Source organism: Nerophis lumbriciformis, linkage group LG02 (genome assembly GCF_033978685.3).
Source record: "Nerophis lumbriciformis linkage group LG02, RoL_Nlum_v2.1, whole genome shotgun sequence".
Classification (NCBI taxonomy): Eukaryota; Metazoa; Chordata; class Actinopteri; order Syngnathiformes; family Syngnathidae; genus Nerophis; species Nerophis lumbriciformis.
In genome coordinates this window covers 33,119,400-33,132,583 of record NC_084549.2, presented here as the reverse complement: position 1 = coordinate 33,132,583, position 13,184 = coordinate 33,119,400, and the positions used below count along the sequence as shown (strand labels likewise).

Here is a 13,184-nt window from a genome sequence, read left to right as displayed (position 1 = left end):
AGATAAAACGCATTGGGTATGCTTTGGTGTTAATTTTGTGTAATTTTGCCCCACAGTCACTTTTATAACCCATTTTTTAAGTCTGTCTGCAGAATGTTTGATTCTAAAGGCGTTCCCAGACTGCAAATGAAACAACGCCCCACCCTCTGCAAAAGTATCATAATTAATCAGTTGAGAATGTACACTGCTTAAATAAATATCTTAAAGTCCTCACGTTTTATTTTCCAGACAAGTTCCAAAAACAAACTTCATAAACATCATATTGATTCACCGAGTCACAGTATTAGATACAAATGCACAGTCTTTGATTGATTCAGACCTGCTTAAAAAAAGCTGTTTTTTTCAGCTTTTATGTCACACAGCATGTTGCACGTCTGTGTTATTGTGCACATGCCAGAATTAGATGAAAATAATACTTTATCTTACCTTTTTTGTGTTTCCTCAGTCTGAAGCAGAGCTTTACTTTAAGGGGCCCCTTTGTGCAAAACCAACTTTTCTTGCCTATTGGTACCTGTTTTTGTGTATTTGGGATCTGCATAAGTCCCGAAAATTGGAACTCAAACCATGGAGGCATGGCAGAGATATCTCTAAAACAATCCTGCCTTTCTTCATACTTCCTCCAAACGAGCCGTTTGGACTTTGGACAACATGTGACGTTTTCCCAACGTTTGCCGTAAGTGGATATCGCCATGTTTGGTAGAAGTTTACTCAAAGAGTTTAGCGCAAGTCCACCATTGTAGTCTGCACAGCAGTCAATAAGTGCCTTATTTTTCTCTATCCTCAGACTGGCTCGTACATGCACAAGCATCCTCCGCTGTTGTCTTTTCTAATACAAATTAGCGTATACTGTATTTTATGGACTATGAGTAGCACCGGTATATAAGCCGCAACCACTAAATTTTAGAAGAAGAAAAAAATGTTTTCCTATAGTAGCCGCACCAGACTATAAGCTGCAGATATATACCAGTATGTTGTGAAATGAGATATTTAAATAGAAAATGTATATATTTATTTACATACCGTAATTATTTCCAAACGGTGCCTGTAACGCGGCAGCAAAACGACTGATCAAACAGAGAAGTCATTACTGTTTTCATTCATCCTTTATGAGCTGAATATGTTTTTATCCTTTTTTAATAAGGTTCAAGATAATTATCGGGGTTCTTCTTCCTTGTACTTTTTTAAACACCTTGCGTTTAAATAGTTTCATAGAGCGGATCATTTTAGTACATTGTTTGATTTATTTGCTTAATCTATTCCATAATTCACCAGTTAGCGAAGAAAAATCCATAGCTGCACCTTTGTATAAGATGCAGGGTTCAAAGCTTGGGGAAAAAAATAGCAGCCTATATTACGGAAAATATGGTAGTTTCAACTAATATTTGTCAGACTCGCTATTGAAGTGCTAAAAATGACAACATGGATGATGAGGAGAATACTCTGTCAAAGTGGAGCCACATAAATAAGGCTGCTTACAAAACAGTGCATCCTGAAGAGACGGTCAGAATGCAGCTTGAAAACGGTGTGTAAAACATAATCTATGCAACATTTTGACCAAAGAACCATCATTACATGTTATGTATACCACAAGGAAGTGTTTTAAATTGAGAAAAAAACCATAATATGACCCTTTCAAAGGGGAACTGCACTTTTTCATTCACAATCATGATGAAAGACATGACGGATGTATTTCTATTTTTTTTTTTTAAGCATTCTAACTCGTAAATAAATGTAATAAAAGTCAGCTTACAGCGGAGCCAATGGGAGGTCCTCTATTCCGCCCCTAAAACCCAATAAATGACCATCCAAAAAGCACCAACAGTACTCCATTTATATTTAGTGACTTGAACATGAACCAAGTATTAGTGATATTGTTATTAGAAGAGCTAAAGCAGACAAACTATTTACAGCGGCGCCGTGATCAATGTTGACATAATCGACTGATCAGCTGCTTCCTCGTTTCTTTTGCTCGTCAAACTTTATTGTAGATCATAAATCATCCCTCTCACCTGGATAATTGAAGAACGAGGACGTATTCCGCCAAGTTGGTACACTTTGACAGACAATATAGAGCCGGAAATAGCAAGAACGACAAAAAGACGCTCGGTGTCACCACGCTTTTCCTCGTGAGGATTATGAGTCATTTTTCATCTAAAATGGAAATATAACAAGATTCTATCAGTCGACATCCTAATGACAGCAGAAATTGTACAGTAAGTGATGTTTTATTGTGTTTTTGGCTTTCATAAAGTCTGCAGTGAGTAATAATTAGTGATGTTAAAAAAAACAGTGAAAGTTTTGATGCGGTTTTTTAAATTATTGCACTGTGTATGCTAAAAATGATCAAAATACATAAATATTAAAAGTTATTATAAACGGGCCTGATACTACATTACATATACACTTACATCTAGGGCTGCAACAACTAATCGATTAAAATCGATTACAAAAATAGTTGGCGATTAATTTAGTCGTTGGATCTATGCTATGCGCATGCGCAGAGGCTACGTTTTTTTTTAAACCTTTATTTATAAACTTCAACATTTACAAACAGCTGAGAAACAATAATCAAAATAATAGGGGTGTAACGGTACGTGTATTTGTATCGAACCGTTTCGGTACGGGGGTTTCGTTTCGGTGCGGAAGTGTACCGAACGAGTTTCCACACTGACATATTAAGTAGCGTACTGCACGTTGTGTAAACAATACTCAAAATCCCGGACATTTGAGGCATTTATGAAACCCCGCCCTGACAGCTCCGCAAAAGAAGACATGTCCGGTGAAAAGAGGACGTATGGTCAGTCTATTCTAGCCCGTTAGCTGCTAGCATGCTAGCAAAAGAGGACTAGCAGCGATCGGTTTACCGGACGTGAAACCGGTCGCTGCTCGCATATAGACTGACCATACGTCCTCTTTTCACCGGACATGTCTTCTTTTGCAGAGCTGTCAGGGCGGGGTTTCATAAATGCCTCAAATGTCCGGCATTTTGAGTTAAGGTTGCGTGTATTTTCAATATACGTTCAGGGTTAAGAAGGTCAAAAACACAACACATTTTGCGTGCAGCAGCATTGGTGAGGGAGGGGCAGAGACAGAGAGAGCGAGAGAGTTATGATAAACGAGCATGCGTCGCCAGGTTCTGCTTTTTATCCATAGATTTATCAGATTACATTTTTTATTATCTATAGCAGGGGTGTCAAAAGTGTGCATTTTTATAACATTTTCCTTGTTTTATTTGGCAAGTTGAAAAAACATGGCGCCACTATGCTGTTTTTCCCCCCAATAAAATACTGGAAAGGATAGAAATGTAGTTTGTCTCTTTTATCCGATTATTAATCGATTAATCAAAGTAATAATCGACAGATTAATAGATTATCAAATTAATCGTTAGTTGCAGCCCTACTTACATCACGTAAATAAAACTGTAATTGAGGTGATTAGATGTTTTTTAAGGGCTTTATAGGTAGAATCAAGCGGCTCCCATTGTCTCCATTGTAAGCGGACTTTTGATCGCATTTATTTAATATTTAGATTGCATTTAAAAAAAATACATCTGTCGTCATGTCTTTCATAATTATTGTGAACGATAGGCAAATTTCCCCAAAAACGGGGAGTTCCCCATTAATGTCAAAATAAGTACGTCCACCTCGCTCTGACGTAACAATGCAGCCAGACAAGCAAAACGCAGCAAACAAAGGCCTCCAAATGCATGAACCTGATCGTTTTTATGCGTTGACATTGTTTCACACAAGTGTTCACCATTGTAACAACACTAATAAGTCAGAAGAGACAAAGTTCATCATAGGTCCCATTTAAGCACTCTTAATGCGGGAACACAAAAGTGTTTATCTTGAACTGTCCCCACATATAACTGGAATCATAGGACTTCCAAATATGTTCTAGTAAGATAAATAATTAAGTGACTAGTGGTTAAGTTAAAAGTTAAAGTACCAATGATTGTCACACACACACTAGGTGTGGCGAAATTATTCTCTGCATTTGACCCATCACCCTTGATCACCCCCTGGGAGGTGAGGGGAGCAGTGAGCATCAGTGGTGGCCGCGCCCGGGAATCATTTTTGTTGATTTAAACCCCAATTCCAACCCTTGATGCTGAGTGACAAGCAGGGAAGTGGAGCTCAATACATGATTCATTAATTAAAGAATTATTCCAAGACTGGTCCATACAGATCATTACTGAATATGCACACATGCAAATCCTAAGAAGAGTTTTGGGTATTCTATGTTTTTGTTCTTCCCCTGTTTTGAGATTAAAACCAGCTCTGAGAGTTTCCCGCACGACTATTGAGTGGAAGATAACCTCACTTTGGAGGAAGCTTTCACAGATATTGACAAAGAACACATGTTTACAGTAACATGAAATACATAGTGAGAAGAAGTGTTTTCACACGTGTCTCTCAAGGTGACTGGGTGATAGGGAAAAAGTTCCCTCACTGGCGAAAATTGTTTTTCAGTTAAGTTGTTTTTTTTTTCTTATTATTTTCATAGACATAAAGCAGGGCTCGGATGGGGTGCAGAGAGCTGCATTCTTCTGTTGCTTTTATACACCCTAATCAATAAACACAAACAGGCTGCACTGGAGCCCTTATTTTCAAATAACACAAATGGTTACTGAGTTTTCAGGCACACAAAAAATATTTACTCTACCAAGGTAGTGATGTCTCTGCAAACACTGGCAGGTTGCTTGCACAATTACTGTGTGGAAAAAACTGTGTACAATAAGTAGCAGCTTCAGCAAAAAATATGGAGGCAATAACATATTGTCGTGTCGTCTGCAGGGCTATTAAACTGGTGCTGAAATGACGAATACAATATTAGCTAGTTGTTTATTTCCCATTCTAACACTGGCAGCTGGCCATGCAGACCTATAAATTTAAACAAAAATCTATAGTACATACGCATTCTGTTTATGTTCACACACATGCAGAGAGAGATGCAGTGGGATGTTGTCCACCTCTGAAAATCTGACCAACAGGCTTTAGGTGAAACTGCAGCAACAGGGCTTTGTGTTGCATGTTGTGTAACACACCAAGCAACTAGGGATGTCATGGTTTAAATATTTCTTATCACGGTTATTGTGACCAAAGTTCCATCCATCCCCTCTTGGGGTCGCGGGGGGGTGCTTTATCACGGTTATTGTGACCAAAGTTCCATCCATCCCCTCTTGGGGTCGCGGGGGGGTGCTGGAGCCTATTGCAGCTGCATTCGGGCGGAAGGCGGGGTACACCCTGGACAAGTCGCCCCCTCATCGCAGGTGGGTTCCCTCCGGGTACTCCGGCTTCCTCCCACCTCCAAAGACATGCACCTGGGGATAGGTTGATTGGCAACACTAAATTGGCCCTAGTGTGTGAATGTGAGTGTGAATGTTGTCTGTCTATCTGTGTTGGCCCTGCAATGAGGTGGCGACTTGTCCAGGGTGTACCCCGGTTTCGCCCAAATGCAGCTGAGATAGGCTGCAGCACCCCCCGCGATCCCGAACGGGACAAGCGGTAGAAAATGGATGGATGACCAAAGTTATCCCGATTATTATCATGGTATTCTTAAATGTGCTCAAAATTTTCAAAAAGTACTTGGCCCCATCCCTGGGTGGCTCTCGCATGAGAGGAAGAGAGAAAGGTTAATCATTTTTGCAATGCAGTCTGCTGAAAATGATGGAAAGCGCCACTCAGCATAGCAACTGACACTGTGGTCAAAGTTGGAATTGCCACAAAACACATTAGAAGATATTCAACACTCTACTGCCGTCTGGCGGCTAAAGTGGATAGTGCACACCCCAATTGTCACGTTTCGCGTGTCAGGTAAATTGTGAATAATGGGGCCATATGAATCCCCTTCCTGATATGTACTGAAATCTTTTAACCAGGTTTAAAAAAAAACATTTAAAATGAATTCATTTATAGAAGAAATATTGTAGATAAGAACACTGTGTTTCATGTACCTCAAGTTGAAATTGAATGTGCATATGCATTATAAACAAAGTAATATGGCAGAAAAAAATGAAATAACGTAAATAAATAAAATACATTTGAAAATTGTGCAAGATGGTGCCTTATGGACATAAGAGACAAATAATTTAGCAAGATAGCATCTGATTGCCATAAGACATAACCGCACTCTTTGTCCATATAGATACAAATAGGGTTAATGTATGAGATCTTGTCTTACATACAGGGCTGCACAATTATAGCCAAAATAATAATCATGATTATTTTATCAATTTTGAAATCAAGATTATTAATTAGGATTATTCATTATGTTATGTAAAACAGTGTTGTGGTGGAGTGTGAACGCGACGCTATCATGTAATTTGTAATGTCTAATAAAATGCTATGGATAAACGTTATCCGTATACAAACCCCGTTTCCATATGAGTTGGGAAATTGTGTTAGATGTAAATATAAACAGAATACAATGATTTGCAAATCATTTTCAACCCATATTCAGTTGAATATGCTACAAAGACAACATATTTGATGATCAAACTGATAAACTTTTTTTTTTTTTGCAAATAATCATTAACTTTAGAATTTGATGCCAGCAACACGTGACAAAGAAGTTGGGAAAGGTGGCAATAAATACTGATAAAGTTGAGGAATGCTCATCAAACACTTATTTGGAACATCCCACAGGTGAACAGGCAAATTGGGAACAGGTGGGTGCCATAATTGGGTATAAAAGTAGATTCCATGAAATGCTCAGTCATTCACAAACAAGGTTGGGGCGAGGGTCACCACTTTGTCAACAAATGTGTGAGCAAATTGTTGAACAGTTTAAGAAAAACCTTTCTCAACCAGCTATTGCAAGGAATTTAGAGATTTCACCATCTACGGTCCATAATATCATCAAAGGGTTCAGAGAATCTGGAGAAATCACTGCACGCAAGCAGCTAAGCCTGTGACCTTCGATCCCTCAGGCTGTACTGCATCAACAAGCGACATCAGTGTGTAAAGGATATCACCACATGGGCTCAGGAACACTTCAGAAACCCATGGTCAGTAACTACAGTTGGTCGCTACATCTGTAAGTGCAAGTTAAAACTCTCCTGTGCAAGGCGAAAACCGTTTATCAACAACACCCAGAAACGCCGTCGGCTTCGCTGGGCCTGAGCTCATCTAAGATGGACTGATACAAAGTGGAAAAGTGTTCTGTGGTCTGATGAGTCCACATTTCAAATTTTTTTTGGAAACTGTGGACGTCGTGTCCACCGGACTAAAGAGGAAAAGAACCATCCGGATTGTTATAGGCGCAAAGTTGAAAAGCCAGCATCTGTGATGGTATGGGGGTGTATTAGTGCCCAAGACATGAGGAACTTACAACTCTGTGGAGGCGCCATTAATGCTGAAAGGTACATACAGGTTTTGGAGCAACATATGTTGCCATCCAAGCAACGTTACCATGGACGCCCCTGCTTATTTCAGCAAGACAATGCCAAGCCACGTGTTACATCAACGTGGCTTCATAGTAAAAGAGTGCGGGTACTAGACTGGCCTGCCTGTAGTCTTGACCTGTCTCCCATTGAAAATGTGTGGCGCATTATGAAGCCTAAAATACCACAACGGAGACCCCCGGACTGTTGAACAACTTAAGCTGTACATCAAGCAAGAATAGGAAAGAATTCCACCTGAGAAGCTTAAAAAATGTGTCTCCTCAGTTCCCAAACGTTTACTGAGTGTTGTTAAAAGGAAAGGCCATGTAACACAGTGGTGAACATGCCCTTTCCCAACTACTTTGGCACGTGTTGCAGCTATGAATTCTAAGTTAATTATTATTTGCAAAAAAAAAAAAAAATGTATGAGTTTGAACATCAAATATCTTGTCTTTGTAGTGCATTCAATTGAATATGGGTTGAAAATGATTTGCAAATCATTGTATTCCGTTTATATTTACATCTAACACAATTTCCCAACTCATATGGAAACGGGGTTTGTATTTAAAGACAGATATCTGTGTTTTTGTTCATTATTAGTATCAACGTGTCAGCTTTTTTTCATTACATGATGCTATTTTAACATTTTGATAGAGAGAGGGTTTTTTTTAAGTTATGTACATTTACATGTATTAATGTGTGTACATGTACATGCTGTATCAGGAGTGATCCATTAGGAGTTTGAGCAGAAACATGTCGTATAGGAATTAATTATACATCATAAAACATTAAAAAAAAGGCCATGTCACATGAATGGTTTTTAAAGTAATATTTTTTTAAATGAGTAATGTAAAAAACATGGTGTTTAATATTTGATATCAATATAAAACACATTGCTGTTTGGCTAATGAAGACAGAGTCTAATAAACAAGCTTTGTTCTTCTCCAACAACACCATGTGGCTCAGTCAAACAAAAATAAACAGTTGTGATAATACACAATCTTTGTGCCTCACTGACAACCCGGCATGTTGGACAGTTCACAGCCTGTGTTCAATTTGATGAGATGACAAAACATTTGAGCTATTATTGATGTTTTTGGAACACTGATAAAGTTAGCGGTTAAATAAAGTACGAGTGGCCATCCCAGTAAACAAATGGCAAGAGTTTATAAACAAGTTGTGGCAACGTTCCCTACACATCGACTGCAGCATGTTTCCACACGTTAAAAACTCTCAGTCACAGCAGTTGAGTGAAAGACGCTGTATTGGGAAACTGAGAGCAACATCACATATTTTTCTCTTCTACGGTGTACTTTTAATATGGGACAAATGCGTCTGTCTCCAATTTTGTACACACCTGTCGCCATCTAATAACAGCAATGCGCTCTTCAACACACTACAGACTCTACGCTACAGAAGTGAAGCGAGAAAAATAAAGTGAAACAAAGTGATCGGCTCTGTTTACTAGGAGGGAAAATCTCTGGAACAAGGTCCGCGTAGTTGCTTTCCGCTAAGTTTTCTCAAGCCAAACGACTCAGTTTCCAGGAAATGAGCAGTGTTGCCTAAAATGCATTAATAAATGATGTTTTTTTGATAATTATAAATGTAAACAGTTTTACTATCCGTCTGGAATTTTACCGCTGTTTATCACTGTTTACCGTTACATCCCTACAAGAAACATAAACGTAATTATTTAAAAAACTTAAATCATATAAAAAATAGCAGATTTCTTTTTCTATAGTTTCCTGCCGGCTTGCCGCTTAACACACGTGATCGAGAGCTTACATGTTTACAGGGGACATGGTAAGCTGATTGCAGCTTGAGGGCTTTTTCCACCCTGTGCAAGAACACTGGAGACCTACAAAGCCTCTCAAGAGAAAACAGCCATGTTAAAATGAAGTATAGTAGATTATAGAGGAACTTTACAGCATTCATATTTCAGTAACAGCATTCCTTAATGTGCAATTCATCTCCAGCTTGAGCTGCAACAGCAAAAACAAAACAGAGTACGACTCAAGGGCTCTAGTTTATAGGGCTCCAGAGAATGCACCATTGCTCCACAGTATGACAAGCAGAGCTGAAACTTATTAGGCATAATGGGGAAGGAAACAGAGGAGAAAGATGCGGGAACAAGAAAAAACATTTGAGCGGCAAAAATACAAGAGTTTTGCAAAAGTATTTACCGAGATTTGTTCACTAGCAGCTCATTTTCATGGTACCACTCCAGCGTAGGAGGCGGCACGGCAGTGAATTGGCAGTGGAACACAGCTTCTTCATTCCTCAGAACCACCTGGTCCTCAGGGGTAACCACTGGACGGGGAAAGCTCTTGTCTGTTAGAGAGGTAGACAAACATCTCCATGATTGCATCTGTAAGCATTAGACCATCAAGCTCTCCTGTATGTGCACTGCCATTTATTAAAAGCTGCCAACAGCAGCACAGGCCCTCAGGTGCTGGTGTGTGTCAACACCTCATAAGCCCTACTTAATGAGGTCACACTGAATGTTTCATTGAACTTTGGCTTATCAAAACCACTGCTTTACCCAAATATCTCAAAAAATTTGATAGAAACCTGACTAGTTACAGTAGTTGTAAAAACTGCAAATATACAAAATGAATAGTCAAAATGTTTGGCTGAAAATAAATGAATTTAAATTGATTTAAATGAAACTACATTTGTTGTCTAAATCCGATACGCCAACCTCTCTCAGTCTAACAGTTTACAAAGGAGTGAGAAAGCCTTCAAGCAAGAGCAGTCACAGAAATGACAGTTGCAGTGCTGCAAAAATGTGAACATTTCAATTTACAAAAGAAATGCCACAATGGAATCTCTGAGAAACTTAATGATGTTGATTTGTTTAATGTTGCCGTCACAAAATCAGAACATCTGCATTATTGTATGGCTATCTGCAGTGTTGGGTTAGTTACTGAAAACCAGTAACTAGTTACAGTTACTAGTTACTTTATTTCAAAAGTAACTCAGTTACTAACTCAGTTACTTACACCAAAAAGTAATGCGTTACTGTGAAAAGTAACTATTTAGTTACTTCTTCTACTTTTTGTTTTTAAAGCTCTCATTATCATTATCATTTCAGTACTGTTATTGCACTGGAGAATAATACAATCTGTTGATCAACTTGACATGCATTTGCATCACTGAACTCTGCTAAGCAATGTGGTCTACATACAACACACAAAGACAAAGATATGTTTCAAAGGGCCAATTTATTTCAGGCCAGAACAAACTGACAAAACTATTTTAAATAGCTGCAACATAACATACATAAGTAACAAACAGCATAACACTAACACTAATCACGTTAAACCCAGATTCCAAACTAACAAAGGTCTTAACTCATTCTCTTTCTATGCCACTTCAATATGGAATCCACTCCCAACAGGTGTAAAATAAAGGGCATCTCTATCCTCCTTCAAAACCGCACTAAAAGAACACCTCCAGGCAACTACAACCCTAAACTAACACCCTCCTTTCCACATAATACCTCTTCGGATTGTAAATAATCAAATGTAGAAATTTTTTCTTATACTTTCTGATCTCTCTCTCTGTGTCCACTACTTGCTATACATATCCTACCAAGTCAGTCCTACACTGTTCCAATGTCCATTTCTCTGATGATGCAATTGTTGATGCTGATTGTTGATGACAGAAGTGTTGATACCAACCAAACCTAACCCCCCCCCCATATCCCACATCCCGGATTGTAAATAATTCAATGTATATACTCTGATGATTATCTTGTGTGATGACTGTATTATGATGTTAGTATATATTTGATAGTATATATCTGTATCATGAATCAGTGGACGCCGACTTAAACAAGTTGAAAAACTTATTGGGGTGTTACCATTTAGTGGTCAATTGTACGGAATATGTACTGTACTGTGCAATCTACTAATAAAAGTTGCAATCAATCAATCAACAACATAGCTGTAAAGCTGGCTTCACCTAAGGAAGGCACACGTGACATACACAGAGCCTAACCAGGCAGATTTGAATTGTTGTTTTGGGCAGGAGACGGGATCTTTGATCCAAGACACAACTTACATTTAACTAAAATGTTATTTTCTTTGTGCTAGACAAAAGAAAAGAAGTGAGAATATCTCATACTTGCCAACCCTCCCGAATTTCAGTGCCTCTCCCCGGGACAACCATTCTCCCAAATTTCTCCCGATTTCCAGCCGGACTTAAGGCACGCCCCTCCAGGTCCGTGCGGACCTGAGTGAGGACAGCCTGTCGTCACGTCCGCTTGGCCAACCAAAAAGTAACCACAGAACACTATACCGTATAGTCATATAGTGTTCTGTGGTTACTTTTTTGTTGGCCAACGGTTTACGTTGTATTGCGCACCCCCCTCCCCTACCCTCCCCACACCCACACATACACACAGAGAGCGCAGAGGAAGAATCAGAAGCATGTCATTGCTTCGCTGCCATAAAACACGATCAGATCCTCAGTTTCTAGCCAATACTACATAAAAAATAACGTAAAATAACGCAGTAACGCATCATGTAGTAACGGTAACTGAGTTACTGAATATAAAAAATAACGCGTTAGATTACTAGTTACCGCCGAAACTAACGGCGTTACAGTAACGCGTTACTTTGTAACGCGTTAGTCCCAACACTGGCTATCTGTAATTTGCTTTCATTTAATAGCTTTAGAAAGTGGTACTCTACCTATACCCCGTTGTAATTCTATATGGCTTGGAGTAATTATGATTAAAGGCCAAATTAGTCTTTGCAGAACACTCATAGTACACCTGCCCTACCCAGGAGGTTTGCGGGAAAGCTGTGACTGCTTTGCAAAACTGCTTATCTGTAAAGGCTGCCTCAAAAAGAAGCCCCATGGAAGTGCCACTGGTAATAACACAGTAACTGGAAACTCAACAATTAAACAGGTGCTAATATTACATGTTTGTGTGTGTGAGTGTGTGCGCGTGTGTGTGTGTGTGTGTGTGTGTGTGTGTGTGTGTGTGTGTGTGTGTGTGTGGCAGCTGGCTAATTAGTCTGAAGCGGGCATTGGGTTTCCAAGGCAGATGCTGAATGTACTGTATTTCTTTCTCTCTGTGGTGCACTGGCGACAACAGTAAGTGTCACACAAGCAAACAAAATGCAAAAACAAGCTGAAATTAGCAAGCGGAAATAGAAATACACTGATGGTCTGTTACAGTGCACTCCAGTAAAGTAAACATATTGAATATAAAACAGGAAATGTTAAATCCAATACTAAAAACATACAAAACTGAGCCCATGTTGTGTCATTAGACGCTCAATGTTTGACATAACTCTGACCTATGATGTTGAGAGTAAAGTTGCTATTGCTGCAGACATGACCGGCTGCATTTTTGGCGCAGCAGTAAAACAGGCCGTTGTCGTCCGGAGTGGCGCTTTTGAAGGTGAGCGTACGCTCCTTGTTGTTGATCTGATGACTCTTCTCTGTCAACTTTACCCCGTCCTTGAACCACTGGCATGTAGGCCTGAGAAGTAGAAGAAATGAGGTTAGGACAGACTGATACATGTTCTTGTACATTGCATGCCAAAGAGTGGAATTGAGGACTAACCGTGGGTGTCCGTCAATGTGGCAGCGAAGCGTGACGCGTGCAGAGCTCTCAATTTCCCCCTCTGAGGCGGGCTCTTTTAATGTCACGCCACCACTTTCTAACCCTGCAGGGCAAAAAAAAAAACACAGAATGATTTTAAGTGGGTGGAGAAAAAGACAAGAAGTGTTAAGGAGAAAGACAGGAGGAGAAATTGAGTTAAGTGGCCTCCTGCTATTCACC

The 13,184-nt window shown here is 39.4% G+C and overlaps 1 protein-coding gene across 1 annotated transcript in view; it reads right to left on the bottom strand.

Moving 5' to 3' along the window:
• ptk7b (protein tyrosine kinase 7b) overlaps positions 1-13,184 on the bottom strand; it is a 169,440-nt gene that overhangs the window by 29,680 nt on the left and 126,576 nt on the right. The window contains exons 3-5 of the mRNA XM_061961205.1: positions 12,966-13,068; positions 12,697-12,881; positions 9,568-9,715 (exon numbers count right to left, since the gene is read on the bottom strand). Coding sequence (XP_061817189.1) covers positions 9,568-9,715; positions 12,697-12,881; positions 12,966-13,068 — 436 coding nt within the window. The remainder of the gene's footprint in view (positions 1-9,567; positions 9,716-12,696; positions 12,882-12,965; positions 13,069-13,184) is intronic.